At 47.3% G+C, this 26,083-nt stretch overlaps 1 protein-coding gene across 1 annotated transcript in view; it reads left to right on the forward strand.

Annotated features, from left to right (window-relative positions):
- The window catches only part of HEG1 (heart development protein with EGF like domains 1), an 85,361-nt gene that overhangs the window by 56,653 nt on the left and 2,625 nt on the right, over nt 1–26,083 (forward strand). Inside the window, exons 13-17 of the mRNA XM_032869448.1 lie at nt 2,309–2,443; nt 7,577–7,619; nt 7,752–7,789; nt 21,468–21,555; nt 24,948–25,122. Coding sequence (XP_032725339.1) covers nt 2,309–2,443; nt 7,577–7,619; nt 7,752–7,789; nt 21,468–21,555; nt 24,948–25,122 — 479 coding nt within the window. The remainder of the gene's footprint in view (nt 1–2,308; nt 2,444–7,576; nt 7,620–7,751; nt 7,790–21,467; nt 21,556–24,947; nt 25,123–26,083) is intronic.

Raw genomic sequence — 26,083 nt, forward strand, 5'->3', positions numbered from 1 at the left:
TACTGTACCTCCCCTTTCAGAGCTGTTGAAAACAAAGACAGCCATGCATCTTGGCTGAAAACAGGCTGACTTTTCTGTTTTTCCTCCCAGTTCTTCTCCGTACCCAGCTCTGTGTCGTGCTCACCTTTCCAAGTGCAAGAGAGGTAGCTTGGATAAGCAGGGGCTGTCCTGTTCTGACATCTGGGTGTTTCCAACATATGGGCCGCACTGGGCTACTCTGGGCTTTCCACTTCCTTACCTTCCAGAGGACCGCAGCTCTCATGCCTCCAGAGGCTGAGAGTCTTTGGAAATCCCCCAAGGAGTGTCACAGCCTTGGATTTACATAAGTTCTCATTGTCTGTCCAGCGGATGTTATGCCCAGGAACGACCACGGGGATTGTGGTTGGAGAACACACACATTGTCAGGCTTAAAATAAAAATGGGATTGTAAATGGTTGCATTTGATGGATTTATGACAGAATGTTCTTTAAGGATTTTTAGGTTGGCAGTTCCTCTCTTGCAGGGGCAAGGCCAACTTTCTTTGCTTCTGCGCAGGGAAGGGTTGCTTTAGCAGGCGACTGGTATTTGCCAGCAGGCTGGATTCATGGGCAGGATGGAAGGAAAATGTGACATTGGCTTCCAGAAAATATCTAATCAGGCCAGGCAACTCAGGCTGGCTCCTGGACAAGGCCAGCGCCTGCCTTTTGCCCCAGAAGTATTTCTTTATATTAAGGCTTGAGGACTGGCAAAGCCTTCAAAAGTTTAGAGGAGGGACAGTGGGGGGTTGGAACCTCTGTAGTGCCAACTTCTCAGTGAGCCTGGTGAGGTTTTCCATTTTTCTAATTTTTCTCTCATAAATACAACCTTTTCACAATAAACAAAGGAAATTCTGTCACACGCGCAAATGGATTTCTGCTTTAGCACGCCAGCTTCAATGATAAAGACAGGAAATGCAGTGTTGAAAACCAAAGCTGTGTCCTAAACTTACCTCCCTGTGACCAGGCCATACAGCAGGTCCCCAGCCCTTGGGACTCAGCACAGAAGGCGGATGCGGGGACCTCGTGTGGGTGTCTATTCTCATCACCCATGGTGGGGGCAGCTGTGCCATGATAAGAGCCGATTACTGATTTTTTAATACATTGATGTCTTCCTTAAGGTGGGAGAGCGGAGACCATGACTCCTGGCACCATATACACACATTGCCCTTCAGTGACATCTCCGGGTTGCAAACTTGCTCTTAACCTCCCAACATCAAGAGCAAATCTCAGCGTCACTCTCCCCTTTCCCCAGCTATGAAGATGTTACTGCTTGTTCTCCAGTTAGTTGCCTAGTTTTGTTCTACTGTGTACCGTTTACATGTGTCATTTTGTCAGACCTGTCTCAGATAGTAAACATACCCTCGTTAGGTCTCGTGTGTACAGAGAGGGTATACTGTATGAGCCTCAGGGGGGGTCTGCTGTATACAGCCTTAGGGAGGGCCACATGCCCAGCAATGAATGCTTTTGGTTAAGGAAATACTTCCTTGTCACCCACAACATGGGCACAGCCCACGTGCCCAGAGCTGGACAAGCCAAGTTGATCTCTGTGTAGAAAGTTTCCTTTGGTTATTGTGAAAAGGTTGTATTTAAGCGAGAAAAATTAGAGAAATGGAAAACCTCACCAGGCTCACTGAGAAGCCTGAAAGAGACACTTCTCTGCCCACGCCTGCCTCCGCCCCCGACCCGTGGTGACGGCCTGGGGACCGTGGCCCAACAGCCTCTTCGGCGTGCATGTGCTAAGCGCTGTGTCTGACCATCTCTGGGCACAGTGATGGAGCCCCCTAGATGGAGAAGCCCCCAGGAAACCTCCAGCGTAGCGGGAGGCAGCCAGGAAACGTAGTGAAGGAACGCCATGCTGGGACAGTGGAAGACCCGCCCCGCCGGCCCTTGGGATCCATGTGAGGGCGGCAGGCTGCCCTGCCTCAAGAGTGCACAGCCTCCCTTGAGGCCTCAGGGACCCAGAGCAGCCCCAGACACACCCTCCGCTGGAGACAGGTCTGCACCTCCCTGCTTCCTCAGTGGGACATGGCGAGGGTTCCCTGCTTTGTGCTGGCTTCCCGGGGCAGGCCATGGCTGCCGTGGCTGCTGGGATCGGGGTTTGTTCTGTCCCATGGCCTGCTTGGGGAAGGAATGGCAGAAGGGGCTCCAAGGGGGCCTCCAAAAGGAGACTTGCACCAAGCGGGCTTTTCAAGAAACTGTGCTCTGAGCCTCTTTAAATAGAAAGTTCATGCCTCTTCGGGTTTGAAGTGGAGGTTTTGTTTTGTGTCACCGTCTTGTTTTTCCATTTCTAGCGGGTAGCTTGTGTAAGCGGAAGACTCCAGAATGTGACAAGGAGACTTCCATCTGCACCGACCTGGACGGCGTCGCCCTGTGCCAGTGCAAGTCGGGCTACTTCCAGTTCAACAAGATGGACCACTCCTGCCGAGGTATCAGCAAGTTCTTGGGGCTTCTGTGGCCCGTCCCAGCACAGAGAAGATGCTTTCCTCTGCCCCAAACTCTCTGCTTGAGGTGTGACTGTTCCAAACTGGGGGTCACTTGTTTTTGTCCTATTGCCCACAGCGGGATTGGACATGTTATCTCTGTAGAACAATAGCATTATCTCTGACGGGTGCACACTGCTCTGGCCAGTCACCCTCCAAGGAAAAGAAGACAGAATGGGAATGCCGATGACAGTGCCTCTTCCCCCCCCACCTCCTCACCCCCACCCCGCTTAGGGGAAGTTAGGAAAATTATTGTTTTAGCTCCCAAAGATTGATTCTGTTGTCTGCTAATCTTTGAAAATGGAGACCCAAGCCCAGAGTCAGGCCTGTCCCTTTGCGAGGCAGCTATGGCCTCAGGGACAAAGTCCTGCCAGAACTCAGGAGAGTCGGGAGCTCGGCTCTACCTCACAGACCACGTTTCTTCCTGGGCCAGACACTTTGCTGCGCTGAGCCTCAGTTTCCTCTTCTGTGAAATGGGTATAGTGGTGCTCCCTTGGACATTCTAGGAATTGAGGAAAGTTGTGTCTAGGGAGGTGTTTTGTAAACCATCAGCATTAGCCCTTGTTTTTCATCTAGGACTGGGCTGAATTAGTGAGTTCCAGGTTTAAAGTTTTCATGAAAGGTGTGAGGCCAGAAACCTAATTCTGCTAACCTTTTAGGTGAGATTTAAATTCATTCAGTTTGGAATAAAGGGTGCTCTGCAAGGATGGCCAGAAGGCTGCTACCAAGTAAAATTCCTGCCTTAAATTCCCTGCCTTATAGAAAAGACTGCTGGAATGTGTAATCCCAGGAAAAACGAGCAATACCAAGGCTCTCGTGTAGCTGGCAGCCTTGCCTCACATTGGCATGTCTACAGCACAGGCTTCCTGCTCCGCCAGCACCTGCTGGTGACAGATGTACTGGACCCTGAGTGAAAGTCACATACTAGGGAAAGGCGACACGCCACTTCTTTCTATCAGGACCTTGTAGGAGAGGACTGGCTCTATCAGGAGCAGATAAAAAGACGTCTCAGGGCGGTGCAGTCGTCCTGACCTTCAGACCTTCTGACTCAGGTACATACACAATGGCTTTGAAAGTGCACGCCCTCTGCTCCGCTTGCTGGCCCCGCACTGGGCTCTGGAGGGGAGGCTGGCCCGTGCACTGGCCAGCAGCCCTGAGGCACGGTGACCCCACAGCGTTGATTGGCACCTTTGACGCAAAGAAGATGACGCTTCCTAGTTCCATCTTCCCTGGTTTAATGCAAAGTATTCCTTGCTCTTGGAGGCCAAGGCATTGAGCCCCACTTCATGTGGGAAGGTGACCTCTGCTAAATCCATGTGCTGGGGTGCTGGGGAGCTGGCGGGAGGGTAGAAGTGGGGCCTGTGGGAGTGGTGGCCCCAGGACACTGAGTCTCTGGGAGTCTCTAACAGCCTCAAGAATAGCCCTGCCCCCTGCTCTGGTGGCCCCAGCCACATGCCCATTTCCAGCGATTTGTTACATGTCCCGCTTGCAGACTAGCAGTAGTGACAGCAGGACTGTGCGAGACTTTCCAAATGCAGTGACACAGTCTCCAGTAACCTTACATTGATCAAGTAAGGACCCATGGTGCAGCGTGAGGATACCTTGATTGGCTCTCAGGCTTGTTGCCGAGGCCCTGCAAAGCCTTGTTTCTGCAGTATCCTTGTTAGTTAGACTTTTGTCCATGGCCATCAGGCCTTGGCAGCTGCTCCTCGGACCAAGCCCTGTTGGCTGGGTTCTGATGGGTGGCAGTGACATCTTCTGGCCATCAGTGCTGGAGCGCAAGGGAACTTAAAATAAGTCCCATTTTGGACACTTCAGCTCTGAGGTCAGTCCTCAGTCTCAACGGGAGATAGAGTTATGTGGGTATGTTTTCTAAAGCTGTACGTCAGTGAGCCTGTATTGTTCTCTGTTGTACACATATATGCTCTCCTTAGTGTCACATAAAAGAGCTTCACAGTGGCTTTACCAGACTTGCAAACCATTTTATAAAATTAAAGTGGGTGCCCTTCCCACTGAGGTCTTAACTTCCTTCCACCATGCAGGCCTCTTTCTCTCCAAATGCCTTGAAAGCCAACCTGTGTCTAGAACATACTTAGCACATTATGGGCTTTACCTGTCGAATTCACACATGGATGCCAGGACAGCAAATATGGTAGGAAAACAGTGCAGGTCTTGGGAACAAAAAGAATCTTGAGGACTCCTCCACTTAATTGTATCGAAAAGGCCAGAAGACCTCCACTGGCTTGTGTCCTGTGTCCGTAGGCCAAGTCCAGTCTGGACACAAGCACTAGTTGTTACTACACTCATCTTGTCTTCAGTGCCCCCCGGGTCACAGTCCCGCCAGCATGTGGAGAAGAGGAGCTGGGGCCTGACATTCCCTGGAGCTCTCTGGTGAGCTTTTCCTCCAAGAAGCCTGAGGACAGTGCCAGGCCTGTAGTGGCCCGCTATCTTTGATGAGCGACCGAACGAGCCCATTTGAAGTAAAGAAATATTGTTACGCCAGGAAGTGAGGCCCCTTCTGAGGGCCAGTGAAAACAGCCCACCCATCAGCTCACGGGCGGGACACCAGATGGACATTCCGTCTGGCAGGATGACAGCCCCAGGGTGGGATAGCTGAGGGTGGGCAGATGAGGGCAGGGTGGGTCAATCTGATGTAAAAACATTTCCAGGAAGAAGTGTTTAGAATAGAACAGACCAGTGTGACATCAGCCTGGCCCTCAGTGCCGAGATGGACGGCGGTGAGTCACAGGGATGCCAGCAGTGCCTGGGAAGCTTCCTGCAGATGGAGATGTGAGGCACCCAGGGCTGGCTCCCCAGCTCCTGCAAACCCCTGGAGCATGAGGACAGCCTGGGCACGGTGCTCCCCACACCCAGGAAGCAGGAGTGCTCAGCTGTTTTCTCAGAGGAGCCCCACCTGAGGACGGCCAGCAGCCGACTCAAGCATGTCAAAGATGTGGGAGGGGGCCTCGTTCCTCCTTCCCTGCATGGTTGCAAAAAATACAAATACATGGTTACAAAAAATACATGGTTGCCCTACTTGGTTGCAAAAAATACAGAAAGGCAGGCTACCAGGTCCCGCCTGTTTGCTAAAGGTAAAGCCCCTCAGTCCGGTTCTGAGCTTCCTGGATACCAGGGCAAAGAAAGAAATACGGTCTTACAGGGACCGTAAAATAAAGTACAGTTGTTCAGAAGCATCCCTTTCTTTTTAGGACTCAAGGCTCAAGAGAAATTTCTCTGGGGTGTCCTCACTGAGCGCTTACTGAATGGTATTGTGGCGGGTGGCGTGGTCCGTGGCAACCTGCCCCAGGTCCCGGGAGCTTTCCCAGCACGGCTGCTTGGTGCAAGAGACTGCGGCCCAGGACAAGTGCTTCTGTGGAGTGAGAACAGGGCGGGCCAGGTTTCCAGCTGGAGAGATCTGCTGGAAGGAAATTGCAGACTGTGGAGAGCAGTGTTGTCTGAACTGTTCCAGTCCACTCTAGTGATACGCTGGTAAGCTGGGACAACAGAAGAGATGGTGGAAACAGGCAGCGTCCAGCATTCAACGTGGAAGAACGAACGGCGCTGAGCACATCCACAGCATTTAATGTCATCACACGCTAATCCGCAGGGGAGGCTGTGGCACGTTGGATGGGAGAGCGCCTGTCCCAGCCCGCAGGGCGTGCACCCCTCGTCCCCAACCACGCCTGCTGCCACCACTCACATCCCACCGTTAGCACGTGCGCTGTCTGTCAGGGGATCGCTGCTCTATGCCCTGGACCTTTTCTTATCTGTGATCTTCAATGCAGTGTACATCGTACATTATTCATGAATCAGATTTCTCTCACTTCCTGCAGCGATGAATTGGACAATGAGGCCATTTTTTATTGTCTGCTTTCATCCAAGCACACATTATAGCTCATGCTGTTCTGTCAGCTTATTACAGTGTTGCAGGTGTTCCGCAATCGGATAAGTTGGGGAACTGCTGACTCCCAGCAATGGCTGGGCCACAGCCCTCCGGTCCGTCAGCAGCACCGAACAGAGGGTTCCAAGTTCTCTTCTGGGGTGCTGTGCTGATTAGCACTCCCCCAGATACATCCAGAATCCCCTGCACAGGCTGTAGATAGGGTGAGCATTCGCCCGTGGAAACTGAGGCACCCACCGGGACCATGTCCCAGAGGATTTCACAGCTCCCACTTCTTCTTGGAAGGGACTGATGAGGCCAACAGCAGGTTAAAGGTTTGACCTACATTAAAGAAGATAAAGCATTTGTGTATATGGAAGGCTGTTACACAGGGGCCCCAGAGAACTTCCAAAAAGAATTATATTTGTTGGATAATAATTATAACCATAGTCATTTATTTGGTGGTAACTATGGGGCACTATGCTAAGCCATTTGCATACCTGATTTTACCTAATTCTTTCTAAGGAACTATAGGGTAGATATTACTATTTCTATCATAATCATATATATATATATATATATATAAAACCAATAGGCACCAACTGGTTAAGAAATTTTTGTGATAAAATTAAGAGTTGAGCTGGGCACCTGGGTGGCTCAGTCAGTTAAGCGTCTGCCCTCAGCTCAGGTCCTGATCCCCGGGGTCCTAGGATCAAGCTTTGCATCACATCTCACATCGGGCTCCCTGCTCAGCCCCTCCCCCTGCTTGTGTTCTTTCTCTCGTAAATAAATAAAATCTGTAAAAAAAAATTTTAAGGGACGCCTGGGTGGCTCAGTTGGTTAAGCGGCTGCCTTCGGCTCAGGTCATGATCCCAGTGTCCTGGGATCGAGTCCCACATCAGGCTCTTTGCTCGGCAGGGAACCTGCTTCTCCCTCTGCCTCTGCCTGCCTCTCTGTCTGCCTGTGCTCACTCGCTCTCTCTCCCTCTGTCCCTGACAAATAAATAAATAAAATCTTTAAAAAAAAAAAAAAATTTTAAGAGTTGAGCTGGCAGGTTATAGATAATTCTAAAGCTATTTGTAGGCTTCTGGTTCTAGAATATTCTTGTGCACTTTAAGGTGGCTGGTGTCTAATAACTGCCAGTTTGGGTCAAGGGAGGTCAAGGGGCATATTCATGGATTTTCCTTTTTCTCTTGCAGCATGTGAAGATGGATATAGGCTCGAAAATGAAACCTGTATGAGGTAGGCTCCATGACCATTTTTTCTGATAAATTTGTTACAAACCAGATCTCGAAGTTACTTGGGTAGGTTGCCACAGTTATTTCTTTTGATTTTTGAAACTAATTCTCATTCTTTTTCTTTGTTGACTTGCAGTTGCCCATTTGGGCTTGGTGGTCTCAACTGTGGAAACCGTGAGTATGCAAAGATCTCGAGTTTCAAGGGGGCAGAGTGGGGAGTTTGGGGGAATAGAGGGCTGACATGGTCTCTGTGCACAAGGTGTGAGTCTCTTCCCCTCTCCCTCTCATCTCAGCTCCAGTGCAGAGGGGTATGGGGAAAGCAGAGCAGCCTCCAGAGCCTCCAGGTCTGGCAGGGGAAATGAGTGCATTCCTAAACAGCCCTCACTGTGGAGGGTTAACACAAAAAATTGGGGGGGGGGCAGGAAGGGAGGGAGCAGGCCTAGGAGACTAGAAGAGCCTCTGGAGCACCTCTTGGAGGGGGTGGGATTGGAGGTTTTGGAAGGCTTTGAGTGGCACGTGTGGAGGAGAGGGAGTGGAGACAGAGGGAACAACTTCAAGGTCTCAGGGCAGCCTGGGCTGGTGCTGTTCCGGGGATGGTGTGTGTGGTATGGCCTAGGATGGACGGAGAAGAAGGCAGAGCGGAGGATTAGTTTGGCAGAGTATGTGCAAACCAAGCTGTTAGCTTGACAGCCAGCCCCGAGACTTGAGACTCTAATCAGAACCCATTGTGGAAGCGGCAAGAGTCCTCGAGCAGGACCGCAGCTGATGGAGAAAATCAGGTCAGGCTGCAGGACGGAGGGCAGATTCAGTTCCTGGAGAAAAGCAGTTGTGACTCATTTCAGATCACTTTCACTGACATCTTCTGGTATCCAGAGCTGAGAAATTAATGAAAGAAATTCTGGGATATAGGATATAATAGGAATAATAACATTCAGTACTTTATTTGAGGAGAGCTTTGACCCGCATTCTATAGATGAGTGTGCCTTAGACATGACCTCATAACATGTATAGAAGTGCCCAGTTCCTAGTACCCCTGATAGTTGATGTCTTCACTGGTATTTTCTTTGCTCGTAAAACTTTCTTATTAGTAAGTTTCATTACTGTACTTTGAGCATAAATAAAAAGTAAATAAGATAAAATAACAAAGTAAAAAAATGCGGTACTCAACAGACATAAAACTATTTGGGTGTGCTGGGCATGGAGCCATTTTGAGGCCAGAGTCTGGAGACTTGGAATTACATACCATCTAGGATTTTTGGTGATTTGGGGCATTGGCTTGAGCCTGACTACAAACTAGCAAGAGGTTACAGTGGACAGCCTAAGAGAAAGATGGGGGAAACGCTTCTAAAAGCAGATATATTTAGAGTCATATAGAACAGAGGGAGGAGCTCAAAGAATTAATGTTTTATTCTTTTTTTTTTTTTTTAAGTAGAAGCTAAGGCCACAGTGTGGTAGACAACCCTATCTTATTTAGTAATCCCTGAGGACACCTTGGAGCCATAAAAGCACTTAAGCACAGATATTCATCACGATGGACCCAAATCATCACACACCAAATGGTGTTCCAGGCTATTGTGAACTGGTTTTTACTCACAAAGCTTCTAACACTAAAGGGGCGGGGGGGGGGGGGGGGTGTCCCTCACAGCAGGCGATTCTGACATTTTCCAGAGTGCCAAACACCAGACATTAAGGTCTCAGAGTCCCAGGACTGCCCCGACTCCAGACAGTCTCAAGTCTGGGTCTCTGGTGCTTCTGACCAGCCAGCTATAAATCCCAGGTTCCCACGACACCCTCCTCATGTTCAGTAATTTGCTAGAACAGCTTATAGAACTTACAGCTACAGTAGAGTGGATTCACATGTGCAAGACACTTACTTAATGTTACCAGTTGATTATAAAGGATACAACTCAGGAACAGCCAAATGGAAGACATGCCTGGGCAGGAATGGGGGCAGCTGCTCAGAACTTCCATGCTTTCGCAGGTGCCTCACCTTCCCCACACCCTTATGTGTTCACCAGTCCAGAATTTCTCTGAACTTCATTGTTTAAGATTTTTTTTTTAAAGATTTTATTTATTTATTTGTCAGAGCGAGCGAGCACAGGCAGACAGAGAGGCAGGCAGAGGCAGAGGGAGAAGCAGGCTCCCTGCTGAGCAGGGAGCCCCACGTGGGACTCGATCCCAGAACACTGGGATCATGACCTGAGCCGAACCAACTGAGCCACCCAGGCGTCCCCATTGTTTAAGATTTATAGGGGGATTCTGTTACATAGCATCAATTGATGAAATTAATGGTCATTGGCCATTGGAAGTCAGAGATGGGGCTGAAGGTTCCAACCCTCTGATTGGTTCCCCTGGCAACCAGCTCCAGGCCCCCCTTCATTAGCATAAACAGGTGTGGTGGAAAGAGGCTTTTTATAAATAACAAAAGGTGTAACTCACACCCCTTTCACTCAGAAATTCCAAGGATTTTAGGAGCTCCTATGCTAAGAACCAGGAGTAAAGACCAAATAGGTATTTCTTATTATATCACAGTATCACAGGTATATACATGGTTTAATAAGAAGAGGAAGTTATGGGCACCTGGGTGGCTCAGTGGGTTAAGCCTGTCTTCTGCTCAAGTCAGGGTCTCAGGGTTCTGGGATCAAGGCCTGCATCAGGCCCTCTGCTCAGCAGAGAGCCTGCTTCCCCCTCTCTCTGCCTGCCTCTCTGCCTACTTGTGATCTTTCTCTCTGTCAAATAAAGAAATAAAATCTTAAAAAAATAAAAAGAAGAGGAAGTTATCATATGTTAGACTTTTTAAACATTAAAAAGTAGTCAAAATTATCTTTTAATACTAGTGCTTGAGAAGGTAACCTTCAGGACCTCTCTCTATTTGCTAGGTGGGACTCTGCCTGACTCATGAAACACTTCATAAATTCATTAGAGCCTCAGGAAAAAAAAAAAAAAAAACGTAGGCTTTAGTTTTTTGTTTTAGTAGAAGTACAGTCGGCACACAATGTTACATTAGTGTCAGGTGTACGACATGATGATCGGACAAGGGTATGCGTTTTGCTGTGCTCGCCACCTACGTCGCTCCCATCTGTCACCATACAACACTGTTACAGTTCCATTGGCTCTATTCCCTATGCTGGACCTTTTATTCCTGTGACTTATTCATCCCGTAACCAGAGGCCTCAGGATTTTTTTTTTTTTAAGATTTGGCTCATATAAAACCCTATGGATAGCAGTGTATGTCCTTTTCTAAAAAGTCACTGGACAAGCTTTCTCATCTGGGTCCGGGATCCTTATGCCTATGTTCAGGAAGCTATCTGTGCTTTCCAAGGGCTGCCTGGGATATGGAATTATCTTGTTCACTTTCTCATGTGAATCTCCTCCTTTAAAACCAGAACCGAGCCGTAGAGCCCTCTGAAACTGATCACAGAATAGAGTAGCCTGCACACAAACATAGAAGAAGCCTAGAACTTTCAATGCAGAAAGGAGGTTGAATAGTCAAGCACAACGTTTAAGCTGTCTGAGACCTGTTCACCAAATGCTGGAATACTACAACTCAATGGCTGAGTTTTTTAGAAGAGGTTTTCAAGCTAAACAGGTACTGATTGCACCACAAGCCTGCGGATCTAACTCTGAGAGGTCCTAAGTATTAGAAACAGAGAGGCTTTGGGACACCTGGGTGGCCCAGTCCCTTAAGCATTTCCCTTTGGCTGGGGTTATGATCCCGAATCCTGGGATTGGGTTCCACATCCGGCTCCCCGCTCAGTAAGGAGCCTGCTTCTCCCTCTGCCTGCTGTTCCCCTTGCTTGTGTGCTGTCTCTCTCTCTCTCTGACAAATACATAAATAAAATCTTTCAAAGAAAGAAAAACAGAAACAGAGAGGCTTAGATAATGTCACAGAGGATGGCTTAAGAATAATTTGAGGAGGAGTGCCTGGGTGGCCCATTTGGTTAAGCGTCTGCCTTCCGCTGGGGTCATGATCCCAGGGTCCTGGGGTTGAGTCCCTTATCAGGGTCCCTGCTTAGCGGGAAGCCTGCTTCTCCCTCTGCCTCTCCCCCTGCTTGTGCTCACTCCCGATCACTCTCTCTCTCTCAAGTAAATAAATACTTTGGAACAAAATATTTTGAGGGAGGCACAGGGGAAGAATCAAGGTACAGTAGAGTTGTATCACATGTACAAGAAATAGACTAGAACAACCCATCAGAATGCAGAGAGGAGAGAGTGAGGGAAGCAGATGATTGGTGTCACTCTAGGGTTGAACCAGGGAGCGGGAGGTAGGAGACGCCATCTGCCAAGTCCTCCTGGCGCCTCCTGGTCCTGACAGGCCTCTGGTGAGGCCTCCTTTTCAAACCTCCTTTTGTCGAACATCTCTCTAAATAGGCTTTACGAGGAAAGGCTTCGATTTCTCAGTGAACGGAAGAGTGATCCAAGGAGGGAGAACGGATCTAGGGGAAAGCCCCATAAAGGGTTGAGGGGAAAGGGGAGAGAACTGCCAGCATTGCTTTAAGAGGCATTTAGTGATTTTTTTTTCAGAGTTCATTAAATACTATATATGTCTGGAGATGATATGCCCCTACATTCATTGACCCTTCTGCAAGTTCCTGTGTCCCCCTGTTATGTTTGTGGGGTCTTGACCATAGCCAGGATTTCTCTCTGATTCTGAGACTTTTTCTTCCCCTTTCATCCACGTTGTCATCATTATGACCAGCAGAGGGCAGGCTTCTGTCTGGATGGCTCTCTCCCAGCCATGCTGTGTTGGTGACTTTGGTTAACACCTTGATGGTGTGGGGCTATCACTGTGTGATTTTGCTATCTGTCTTACTATTGATTAGCAATGAACAGTGACTGATAGTAAACAGCACCTGCCCCCACCCTTGTCTGAGCTCTCAGATCATCATTTCGGTGTTGTTTAAGGAATGGGGAACTCCTGATTCACCCCCTCTGTGATGATGGCACCTTGAGGAATCTGTGATTTGTCACTCAGTGTTTTGTGTCCAATAACAGGGCCCTGACCACTCACAGTGTCACTTCTGTCGTGGCCATCAAAGACAGTGAGGGCCTTCTTGGGACTACAAGAAGCCCCAAGAGGGGCTTCCTTAAGCTGGAAACTTTACGGGCAAGAAATGCTTCTTCTCCATGCAGACATCTTGGGGCACAGGCCCTACCCAAGCCCCGTGAGAAGGAGAGCCCAGCTTTGTTCAGTCACAGTCTTGAGAGTCCCTCACTCCCACGTTCCTGGGAGTGATGCAACTCCACTGTACTCTGGGTTTATGGCCTGCCTTTCTACAAGTTTCCATTAGCTTCCTAGTTGTGCGCAGATTCCACTCCTTGTTGCTTCAAGCTTGAGGGGTCGGGACAAGCTCTCTGCCAAGCCTGTTAGACTCGGAGGTAGCACGGGCCCAGCTGGATTCCCACGGGCACCTGGCGGGGCGGGCCACCTGCGCCCCCAGCACCCACCCTCCAGATCATGTCTGCACCTGTCCCTGCACTCCTTTTAATTTTCTTTCACGTATGTCTTTTTATACTGCAGATTCACGCAAAGCTGCCTTCTCCCACTTGTTCTGGCCTCAGGATTCCCTTACAGACCCATCAGCAGAGGTGCCCCTGGCTTCCCGAGCCTCTGCCTGCGTTTATACCGGCTCCCCTCACATCTCCCCCTGTGTCTCTGTTTGCTTCCCCTCTTTCCTTTCTTTAAAATAGATTAATGAGGTTGTCTCATCATAAAAATAACACATGCCCATTTTCTTTTTTTTTTTTTTAAGATTTTATTTATTTATTTGGCAGACAGAGATCACAAGTAGGCAGAGAGGCAGGCAGAGAGAGAGAGAGGAGGAAGCAGGCTCCCTGCTGAGGTGAGAGCCCGATGTGGGGCTTGATCCCAGGACCCTGGGATCATGACCTGAGCCGAAGGCAGAAGCTTTAACCCAATGAGCCAACCAGGCGCCCCCCATTTTCATTTTTAACTCCAGTTAATTAGCAATAGATCTAAGTTGAGGGAAGAAAACTGCAGTCCACCGTCTCCACACCCATTAAACACCACTGTTCATACCCCGGCATCTACACTGTTGTCCACACTAAGTGTGGCCCAGGCACTGGCAGCGCCGGCTTCACCTCCACTCCAGACTGACAGAATCCGAATCTGGACTTGAACTGGAGACCTCGATTTGATCAATGTACAGATTTGTGTGCATAGTAAAGCCTAAGAAGCGCTGGTATTATCTATCTTTCCAGAGATATATATGTATATCTTTCTAACAGAATATACTGTTTTATAGCCTGCTTTCAAGACTAGTAAGCTGTGTAGTATTTCCATTTATGTCATTTTATAAGGTCACTTTCGATAATTATGGAATCTACTTGCAGATACACCATTCCCCCCTTGCTACCTTTTTAATGTCTTTTTTTATATTCCCATTCTCCAAGCCATTTTTCTGTTTGGTGGTTCTTGTCACTTTGTAATTACAGAACTCACATAATTTTCCTAGGTTATCTTTGGCTGCAGACATTTTTACCCATCCCTTTTTTATGTTCCCAACGTGCCTTTTTGTAGGGCAGTCTTTCCATTCAAAGGCCTGTGTCCCCCTCAGCAGAGACTTCTTCCCCACCGACCTCCTAGCGTGGCCTGAAAGGATTTAGAGCCTGTTTTCCCCATGTACAGTCCTTTTCCTCAGCTTCCGATGAAACTAGAACATTCAACTTAAAGATCCCCTACATTGTCTTCCCACCCATCCCACCATCTGGTGGCAGGTGTATGAAGTATCTCGGAAGTGTGTTCAGGTCTGAGGTGCGTTCAGGCTATTGTTATACTGGGCTTCAAAAAGATTCACACCAGCGGAAATGCTGTGTGTTGGCAGGAGTCCATCACTCATCACAGACATCCAGGATGACAGCACTAAACTGCTTAGGAGGAAAGAAAAGATAATTGTCCAGAAATCAGCTGGAAATCTCATTCACCTGGAAGCCATCTCAAGCAGTCTTGCCCGACCTCATTCAATGTCAGAATGGAAAGCAAGCAGGGCTTGGGAGAGGGGAGTCCTGCTCTGTGTCTGCTCTTGGGCCTGGCCCCATAAGGCCTGTAGGTGTGAGAAAGACTCATTTCAAAAGGCACAGAGAAGGAACAGATGCTGTGAACAGGGATTCTAAAGGAAAGCTGATGCAAGAGGAATGGAAGGATTTAAAAGGCAAAATTTTAACTGTGCATGACTAATGAGCTCAGTGAGGGGGGATATAGGGAGAACTAAATGAATTCTAAAATAAAACTAATGAGAGCTGTGTGCGTGGCTTAGTAGGTTAAGCAGCCGACACTCGGTCTCAGCTCAGGCCTTGATCTCAGGGTGGTGAGTTCGAGCCCCAAGTTGGGCTCCACTCTGGGCAGGGAGCCTATGTTAAAAAGTAATAATAAGGTGCGCCTGGGTGGCTCAGTTGGTTAGGCGTCTTCCTTTGGCTCGGGTTGTGATCCCAGGATCCTGGTCGAGCCCCACATCGGGGTCCCTGCTAGGCAGGAAACCTGCTTCTCCCTCTCCCTCTCCCTCTCCCTCTACTTGTGTTCCCTCTCTCGCTGTGTCTCTCTCTGTCAAATAAATAAGTAAAATCTTAAAAAAAGGTAATAAAATAAAGCTGATGTGGCCACCTAGAAAGTTCTGTAACGGGTTCAAGGATTTTAAAACAATTTGTATTGGTTGGTTCAATTCTGACACCATTTCTGATGTGTGTTTTTTCCACACTACCAAGCAATTTAACTCACTTCTGACACTTCTGATCTACCTGGACATAGCGTCTGATCCCACAGGTGAGGGCTCAGTCCCGTAAGACTGTATCCCTTTCTCATCAGATGCCAGTTGGAAATCCAGGTGCCTGTTACTGTGCTTCTGAGCAAGCGGCTGTAGATCAGTGGTTCCCACCATCCCCAGGTTGGGTTGGATTAACCTGCTACAGCAGCTCACAGAACTGAAAGTAAATCATTTACTCACTAGATCACTGTTTTATTAAGGGATATAACTCAGGGTGAACAGCCAGATGGAAGAGGTGCATAGGGCAAGGCCTGGAGAAGGGGTGTGGAGCTTCTCCCAGTGAGCCACTCTCCCTAGCTCTCTGCGTGTTCACCCACCGGAAGCTCTGTGGACTCTGTCCTTTTGGGGTTTTTTGGAGGCTTCATTACATAGGCACGACTGACTAGGTCATTGACCATTGGCAAACTCAACTTTCAGCCCCTCACCTCTCTCCCGGGCTCAGGGAGTAGCGATTGAAAGTGCCCAACCCTCTAATCACAGGGTTGTTCTCTCCCGCGCCCCCCCCCCCCCCCCCCGCCCCGCCACACCCCGCCACACGCCTCAGGTGATTTCCAAAGTCACTTCATTAATCTAACAAAAGACCCACCTTTCTATTCTCTTCACTTAGGAAATTTAAAAGGTTTTTTGTTTTGTTTTGTTTTTAAGGTTTTATTTATTTGTTTGACAGAGAGAGAAAGCACTAGTAGGCAGAGCCTCAGGCAGAGGGAGAGAGAAAAGCAGGCTCCCCGCTGGGCAGGGAGCCTGATGCAGGGCAGGACCCCAGAACCCTGGGATCATGACCTGAGCCGGAGGCAGCCACTTAATGGACTGAGCCACCCCAGTGCCGCTCTAAGGGTTTTAAGAGCTCTTGGCCAGGAAGAGGGACAAGACCAGATATATATTTCTCATTATAAATCACAGTATCACAGTTGGCTAAGGTTCTTCTAAGGAGTAAATAAGCCTCGCTAGCTGAAGCAACAAAAGGCCGTTTATGGGAAGGATCCTGAGGTGTGTCATGAAATTCCAGCATCAGAAGGAATAAGATTCAGGGAATTGTGGGGGAACCATAGCAGCTGGAGGTTGGGGGCCTGCTTTTCAGGGTACACATTAACACGACTCCATCTTCAGCTCTCATCTTCGCTCTTCGCTGTGTCTGTGTACAGGCTTTCCCACCTTCCCAGACCACGTAACTGAAAATAGACTCACCAGAGCGCTTCAGTTGTGTGTGTCGCTGGTTCGGCCATTTTGAAAGAGAAGGCACTTGTGCTCTCTCCTCTCATTCTCTCTTTCTCTTTACCAAATTGAGATTCCTGGGAAGGAACTGACTGATCCAGCTTGGATCATGTGTTTACTCCCAGACCAGTTAGCTGTAGCCAGGGTTGACGCTACACGTACAAGCATGACCCGCTCTAACCCTGTCCACCATAACCTGCACGTGACAGGGTGAGCGTTTCCAGGGAGGGGCTGGCTAAGTAGACAGTCCAGCAGTAGTTTCAATCCTTTTTAAAGATTTTATTTATTTATTTGTCAGAGACAGAGGGAGAGAGAGCGAGCGAGCACAGGCAGACAGAGAGGCAGGCAGAGGCAGAGGGAGAAGCAGGCTCCCTGCCGAGCAAGGAGCCCAATGTGGGACTCGATCCCACAACGCTGGGATCATGACCTGAGCCGAAGGCAGCCGCTTAACCAACTGAGCCACCCAGGCGTCCCAGTAGTTTCCATCCTAAATGAGCACATAAGCAAGAACAGATGTAGCTTGTAGGAAAGACCAAGACCCCCAATGGGCTCCCAACAGCAATGACAGCAATAGCAACCTATGACCAAACCACAGAAAGAATAAAGAAAAGATAAAGACTGTGAAATATCAACAAATGTCAAAGAGAAAGAAAGTAAGACTAAGAATTCCAAGTACATCATTCTGGAGAACCTCTTCAAACTAGAAAGGATAGAATGGACAAGCCTAAGATGACATTCCCTGCCTTCCATCTCACCCTAATAAATAAACATTCAGAGCACCCACAAAACTGTAAATGTTATAGTTAATGTTGATTCAAATCCCATGCTCTTCTTTGTGTGTGTGTTTTTTAAGATTTTATTTATTTATTTGACACACAGAGAGAGAACATAAGCAGGGGTGGGAGGCAGAGGGAGAGGGAGAAGCAGGCTCCCCACTGAGCAGGGAATCCCCATGAAGGGCTCAATCCCAGAACCCTGAGATCATGACCTGAACTGAAGCAGATGCTTAACCAAGAGAGCCACCGAGGTATCCCAAAATCCCATGCACTTGTGATCATTATGTGGCCTCATAATAAAGTCAGTCTTTTTTTTTTTTTAAAGATTTTATTTATTTGACAGAGAGAGATCACAAGTAGAGAGAGAGAGAGAGAATGGAGGAAGCAGGCTCCCTGCCTATCAGAGAGCCTGATGTGGGAGTCGATCCCAGGACCCTGAGATCATGACCTGAGCTGAAGGCAGAGGCTTAACCCACTGAGCCACCCAGGCAGCCCCAAAGTCAGTCTTAAGTTCAAAAAAATCAGTTGTTATGAACTGACTTGATAGCAGATTTGAGAGAAAAATCTGGGTTATCTTGTCCATAAGCTGATTTCAAGTTCCCAGTAATGAGATCTAACTGCCAAAGAGCATCAAACATGCTCTAAAAAATTGTGTGTGTGTGTGTGTGTGTGTGTGTGTGTGTGTAAGCATATGAGTAACAGTTGGGAAGTATAGGGAAGCACAAAGAAGAAAGAAGTTAGCCATGATTTCCCAAGGCAGTGCCAACTTCTGGGAACATTTCAGTAGATCCCCTTCTGGCAGTTTATGCTCATGCACATGAGGTCTTCTGGCTGTCAGGACTGGTTCTTGGCCGCAGATAGTTTAAGAAGCAGCACTGGTCTACTCCAGCTATGCTCTCTTTAGACAAAACTGCCTGTTCCAGGGGCGCCTGGGGTGGCCCAGTCAGTTAAGCAACTGATTCTTGATTTCAGCTCAGGTCATGATCTCAGGGTCCTGAGATCCAGCCCCCCGCCTGCCCCCTACCCCATCTAGCTCCCCACGCAGGGGAGAGTCTGCTTCCTTCTCTTTCTCCCTCTGCCCCTCCCCCTGCTTGCGCACACTACCCCCCCCCATAGTAAATAAATAAATCTTTAAAAAAATTTAAAAACTGCTTGTTCCAAAGAGGATTCTGCCACAGCTGCGGCCACTTGCAAGGGTCAGTTCTAAAATGAGCACCTGCTTGTTTTGCTGGAAGTGGGAAAATTTGAACTTGGTGTGGAGGGATAAGCAGGAATAGACTTCAGTCTTTCATTAGGAACAAAGGAAGCCAGTGTAGGATTTTAAAGCTGAGAGATGGCATAATCAGACTTATTTTTTTAAAGGAGTGGGCAAGACAGGTTACAGGAAGGTGAGCTAGGACGTGGTTACAGTTGCTGGGTCAAGAGTTGATGGCGGTTTAGGGTGGTGGTGGTGGGGATGAAGAAATGTCAACAGATTCAAGAGATTTTGTTTAAAGGGAGGCTTAAAGACCTGTGTCAGGAGGTGAAGGAGAGAATTACCTTATTCCATGGTTCGGCTTTGTTTCCTGTATGTCTTAATACCGATGGTTTTTCAAGATAATCAGGTTTCTGTGTTATTTATTTAAATAAATGATAGGTAAACGGTTGGTTTGCTTTTATCGCGCAGTCCACTTGCTGTCAGCTCTGTGCCTTTACCTGAATACGTGGAGAGCATGTAAATTCCAGTCATAATTTACTATAGAAAATCTGATTATTGGCCCTTTTTTGAAATCCTGTGCCTTACAACCTGAGAATAAATTTTATTTCCACAACAACAAAAATCAACCGAATACTTAGTAGACTTTATTGAAAATATCATTTTGCCAGAAATACACTGGTATAAAACCATTAATTAAAATTTTAATATTGTTCTTTACATATGATATGCACGTGCTTACTAATATGACTGCTAATATCTGGTGGTTAAATTCAATTTGTATGTATTCAGGGAACAACTCATTCCTGGCATGGTTCAGCAGTGATTCTCAAACTCTGAATTTAGTTGACCAGTAATATTTCTTATAATATAGGGTTCCGTACTTTTTATCTTATCAAGTAAGAACCTAAAACTAAATAAATAAATTTTATATCTACTATATCACCATCAGTTCAAAAAATGTAAAAACAGTTAACACCAAAGGGTGGGAAGTAGCCAAGAAATGATTCTCTGTTTTCTCCATAACTTTTTTTTTTAAAGATTTATTTATTTATTTATTTATTTGACAGACAGCTTACAAGTAGGCAGAGAGGCAGGCAGAGAGAGAGAGAAGAGGAATCAGGCTCCCCGCTGAGCAGAGAGCCCGATGCAGGGCTCGATCCCAGGATCCCGGGATCCCGGGATCATGACCTGAGTCGAAGGCAGAGGCTTTAACCCACTGAGCCATCCAGGCGCCCCTCTCCATAGCTTCAAAAAAAAAAACAACTTTACTTTTACAAAACAACTTTACTGGGGCACCTGGGTGCTCAGTGGGTTGAGCCTCTGCCTTCAGCTCTGGTCATGATCTCAAGGTCATGGGATCGAGCCCGGAGTCGGGCTCTCTGCTTGTCAGGAAGCCTGCTTCCTCCTCTCTCTCTCTCTCTGCCTGCCTCTCTGCCTACTTGTGATCTTTCTCTCTGTCAAATAAATAAATAAACAAAATCTTTTTAAAATAAATAAATAAATAAGTAAAAATAAAAAACAACTTTACTGAAGGCATAATTTACACATAATAAAATGTACCCGGCTTAAGTGAGGGGAAAAAAAGAATAGAAAGGATAAAATCTTAGAAGACAGAACGGTTATTAAAACCAAACAGATTTAGTTTTTGAAAACTTCATCCATATCCTTTAGTTTTTTCTTTTTACCTTGCGTTGGTAAACATGACCTGGGGGCTGGTAGATTTTGGGTTCCACCCATTCTAGAAGTGACTGAGAAAGGAGAAATCTTGGGGCACCTGGGTGGCTCAGTGGATTAAGCCTCTGCCCTTGGCTTAGGTCATGATCTCAGGGTCCTGGGATTGAGCCCCGCATCAGCAGGGAGCCTGCTTCCCTCCCCCCACCCCCCCACACCCACCTGCCTCTCTGCCTACTTGTGATCTCTCTCTCTGTCAAATAAATAAATAAAACATTTTTAAAAACACTTTAAAAAAGAAAGAAAGGAGAAGTCTTCTCCAAACAGTGCAGGCAGGGGAGGAAAAGTAATTTTCTCTCTACCCTTCTAGAAATCTACTGCCACCCCCACCCCTACCCCAAATAAAGGACCCAGTAACAGGAGAAAAAGAAAACAATTTTAATTACATAGCATACACGGGAGCCCCACAAAGATACGAGACTCAAAGGCAGCTGGATATTTGAGGCTTCCGCGCCCTTCAGAGTTAAGGAAAGGGCTAGGTGTCCGGGCTGCCAAGGGCAGGGGTGGGAAGCCACCTGGGAAAATGAGAGGAGGAACTGTTTGGTAAACAAAGGCTGCCCGGGGCCCCAACATCAGGCTCTCAGGTAAAAAGGTGAACTCTGAGCTGTCTTCTGGTGCGGGCCCCTTTTCTAATGTAAATCTCCCTTATAAAGGGGTTACTTCTGCTGTTTTCAGAGCTTCTTCTGAGTCCCAGTTTCTCAAAAATAAACAGTACAAGGGGCACCTGGGTGGCTCAGTGAGTGAAGCCTCTGCCTTCGGCTCTGGTCATGATCTCGGGGTCCTGGGATCCACCCCAAGTTGGACTCTCTGCTCAGTGGGGAGCCTGCTTCCCCCCCCCCCGCCTGCCTCTCTGCCTACCTGTGATCTCTGTCTGTCAAATAAATAAATAAAATCTTTAAAAAAATAAATAGTTCAAAATAATAAGCATGCTAAAGAGGACTATTTTGGGTGGATATCCTGCCATCCTCCAACAGAGCAAATGCCAGAGCTAGCATTGAGGAGCCCTGCCTGCCCCCCACCCCATGAAAGGTGGAGGTCACCAGAGGAGGCAAGGTCTTAGCTGTGGGGCAGGGAGGGCAACTCTTATTTTGTATTCATTTATTTATTCATTACGTCTTACCTGTCTACTTTTCTCCTTTTTAACCTTTGTTTAGCTTATCAGCTGATCACCGTGGTGATCGCAGCAGCAGGAGGTGGGCTTCTTCTGATTCTCGGCATCGCGCTGATTGTTACCTGCTGCCGGTGAGTGCCAGGAGTTCACCTTCTTATTCTCTTTGCCTCCGCTAAGCAATAGTCTGTGTAGATTTTAAAGAATGTTTGGGGTGCTTTACAGTATTAAATCATCCTGTATAACGCAACCATTCAAAAAAGGAGAAAGGAAAATTCATGATACATAGTGCCATTGAGAAAGGACAGCAAATGGGACTCTGTTTCCTTTGCTAAAAAAAAAAGAATATCCCTAAGCACAAGCAATAAAAAAGTGATAGATTGGACGTCATCAAAATTTAAAAACTCCTGTGCTTCAGAGAACCCTATCAGGAAAGTGAAAACACAACCTAGGGAACAGGAGAAAGGGTTTGAAAATCATATGTCTAATAAGGGACTTATGTCTAGAATATAGAAAGAATTCTTAAAACTCAATAATAAAAAGGCAACTTCACTTAAAAATGGGCAAAACACTTCAATAGGCATTTCACCAAAGGAGATGAACAAATGGCCAGGAGGCACATGAAATGACGGTCTGCATCATTAGCCATCAGGGAAATACAAACAAAATTGCCAGGAGACATCACTGCACACCCACTAATATGCCCATTTAAAAACCAAGAGGGGGGGGTGGGAGGATGGGGTAACTAGGTCATGGGCATTAAGGAGGGCACAGGCTGTAATGAGCACTGGCTGTTATATAAGACTGATGAATCATGGACTTCTACCTCTGAAACCAATAATACATTATATATTAATTAATTGAATTTAAATGAAAAATAAAAATTAAAAAACAAGAAAATGGCAAGCATTGGTGAGGCTGTGGAAGAATTGGAACACTCCTGCTCTGCTGGCAGAAACACAAAATGGTGCAACCCCTCTGAAGGAGTCTGTCAGCTCCTTGGGAAGGTAAACACCTTGTCCGCCTGTGACCTGGTGTTGGATCCCCCAATAATGGGTCCGCGATTAAAGGAGTGAGATTGATACAAATCGAAGGTCAAGCAAAGCTTTATTTCACGCCAAGCATCAAGAATCAAACCGACCATCAAACCGACCGGTCGGGCCGCCCCTTACAGAGAGGGAGACCCCTCCCTGCCTTACAGACTAACTTTTATAGAGCAAAGGCCATGTGGTTGGGCCCGGCCACACACAGGCGGCCAATTGAATTACAATTTACCCTACAGTAGCTATTTGAACTAGCCTATCACCTTGGTCAGAATTGGTGCCCAAAAGGTGCCCAAAGGGTGGGGCCCACACTCCTTGGTAGCTAGGGAGACCGTATGCGCCCCCATTATTGGATACCTCCCCCTGACCTGACTCATCCCTGCATTCAAGCCCATTATCTCCACCTGACCTGAACCGCCCTTGTATTTGGGCTCTGTTAAGTAAGTTCCCCTGGGGGCGGGGGGGCAGGGTCAGTTTAAGTTTTACTGCATAAACAAAATCACTGTTTAACCGGATGTCATCGGTCTGGCTAAATAGGCCCTTACACCCGGCTCCTGCTCTCTGATGTCCATACCCTGGGAAGTGAATATGTACAGAAACATGCACAAAAGACCACCTCTTGTATGATTCCATCTCTATGAACTCTCCAAAATAGGCAAATCTCACAGACAGAGAGGTAGATTAGTGGTTTCCTGGGGCTGGTGAGTGAGGGGTGCGAACTGGGGAGGAAAGGGTAAGAGGCTTCTTTTTAGGGTGACACAACTGTTGTAAACATTGATTGTGGTGATGGTCACACACATCTGAATATACTCAAACCATTGGCTTACATACTTCAAATGGGCAAATTTAGAAGCAAACAAAGGTGAAGGGTTAGCAGAGCTGTTTCACCAGTAAGCAAACGGGAGTCGGCACATAGGGTGAGCTTGCACTCAGCAGCATGCTGGGCTCTGGGCTTCTTCGAAGTCAGTGCAGTGGGTGTCTACTGGGAAAGGAGGAGAAAGGAAGGAGTTGATTCCTTCTGTGGGTGATTATCTAGTCAGATAATGGAAAACTCTGACCTTTGATTTAGATGATTATAAATGGCAGGAATTTTTCTGACATAACAGATGGCGGGAACCTACCAAAATAGCAAGTTATCTTTTCGACCATTGATAGGAAGGACACCATAAGATATCTTTCACTTTCAGCAAGGCTGCAGAGAACAGTTTGCCCCTAACTGCCCTTCTGGGAACCCATACCTCATGGTACCGTGTTTGCCTAACATTTGCCAAGTTGCCACCCGATCATCAAAGACAAACCATGAGTGGAAAAAAAGTCCTGGGTAAGAGACCAGAAACTAGAGGGATTAAACCTCAAGAGGAAGTAAGCCTCCTATTTGCTAAGTATCGGAGAACCAGGTAGTGTGACCACCTGGAGAAGGAGCCAGTGTCTATGGGCTTTGGCAAAAGGGAAGGTAGTCATGAATTACTAGGTCATTGTTTGAAACCGGAGGCCCCACCCTCCAGGGAGCAACACAGTGGCAGATCTGTTCTTGAACTTGCAAGAAGGAACAACGCCTAAGCCACATGCGGGACATTTGGTTTTATGACCCTGAGTCATTTTGTGCCTTCCCAGAAAGTTTATTTATAGGGAAGGGAGGTAAGAAGGAAGAAACTTCAGATTATTTTATCCAGGGCAAATATAACAAAAAATGTCTGCTCCTAGGCCCATTCCATAGGTAAATCACACATATTTCCACCATTTCCAGCCAGGGAACCCTGACAAGTAGGGGAGCTTGTCCTGGGCTTTCCCTGACCTGCTGAAATGAGAATGTGTGAAGCTAATATAAACAGATGGGCATTTTTGCAAATGAGAGAGCCTGGTTTTATGGTCAGTGGAGTAGCTTCATGGGGTAAAAGGGCCCTGGCTGGTGCTGCAGGAGGCCTGCACCTTATCCCAGCTTCATTAGTAGCAAAACGTAACCTAGGGAACAACAAGTCTTATTTTTTCACAAAGCCAGAGCTGTCCCGTCCCCAGAGCCCATCTCTTAATAAATTTTGGTGAAACCTACAGATTTCCGTGTATATCCTGGTCCTCAGGCAGGTTTAGAACCATAGGATTAAAGAATCCTAAAGACCCTTTGGCTCCAGCATTCTGGGAATTCATGACTCTGATTTCCCTGACTGCCCCCAAGATGCAGTGACCTCAGTCCCCTGGAGAAGACTGCTTCACTATAGATAGCTGTTCATCCTCTGCCCATGGTAACCTGTCCCTTCCAGTTGGAAGATCTTTTTGCAATTTTTTTTTTTTTTGCATCTAATTGCCTTTTTATTTGTTTTAGGCAAAATATAACAATAATGCCATTTCTTCAGTGGGCATTTATAAAAGAATGTAATGGTAGCTTTCCGTCTAAACTACCTTCTAAAATAATAAAAACATGCTTTCATAGATATTTCTTTACAGAACTTGTTTATTTAAATCATCAACTATTTTCCATTCCACAGAAAGAGTAAAAATGACATAAGCAAACTCATCTTCAAAAGTGGAGATTTCCAAATGTCCCCATATGCTGAGTACCCCAAAAACCCTCGCTCACAAGAATGGGGCCGAGAAGCTATTGAAATGCACGAGAACGGAAGTACTAAAAATCTCCTCCAGATGACGGATGTGTATTACTCGGTGCGTATCTCTGTGCCCGGGACAGCTCAGGCTCTGATCCCCTCTGGAAAGTACAGGGATTGTGTTTTGTGGTAAAACAAAGATAACTTCAGCTGCTTAAGGGTTAAAGAGAATGGTGGCCTGAGCCTCTTATTTATATAATTTAATATACAACTCACTTACAATCTGTTTGCATGGTATTTGTTAGTTTTGACATCAAGATCATGAAGGCTACTTCCCCCGACCGAGCTCATTACTTTTATGGGATTGTAGCGATAATCCTTCCTGGGACCAAATTTGCTTTTGAGTTATAAGATTGGAAACTGAAAGTGAGCAGAAAGAATTTGTTGTATTTAGGCTGTGGCCCTCACATTTTCATCCCTTGTCTGCCCCACTTTTCCTCCTGTGCTTGTGGGATTGGGAACACTCCAGAGAACACTCCAGTGGCCTCCCCAGCAGCACTTCTCAGAGTTTTAGGAGATGTTCACTCAGTGAGTCTTCAACAGTGGGCCCCATCCAGTCCTGGACGGCATCATCTGGGAAGACGGTAGACCCCCGGGAGCTCTGGCTCCTTCTGTCCCACCTCGGATAACCCGTGCCCTGCCCGTTTCATTTCATGTAACGTGGCAAACACAAATGGGGCTGTCTGAGCTGGGAAGTAAACAGACGTAGGTGACTTCTCATTCCACGTGCACCTCTTTGAGGTAGCAATAAATGTGGAACCTTGCCCCGTGGGGACTTAATAGCGCTGTGACAGAAGTTACAACCCCTCTAGTTGCTATGGGGATGAACCCTGAGGGTTCAGACTTTGGATGGGAGAGGTTCATGCTAAGGAAGCTGTTGTTTCCATTGGACCCTTTGGAAAACTTGAAACTGGGGGAAGAACAAGAAGAAGTAAGAGGGCACCTGGGTGGCTCAGTGGGTTAAGCTTCTGCCTTCGGCTCAGGTCATCATCTCAGGGTCCTGGGATGAAGCCCTACAT

Source organism: Lontra canadensis, unplaced genomic scaffold (genome assembly GCF_010015895.1).
Source record: "Lontra canadensis isolate GAN:19392208 unplaced genomic scaffold, GSC_riverotter_1.0 scaffold38, whole genome shotgun sequence".
Lineage (NCBI taxonomy): Eukaryota > Metazoa > Chordata > Mammalia > Carnivora > Mustelidae > Lontra > Lontra canadensis.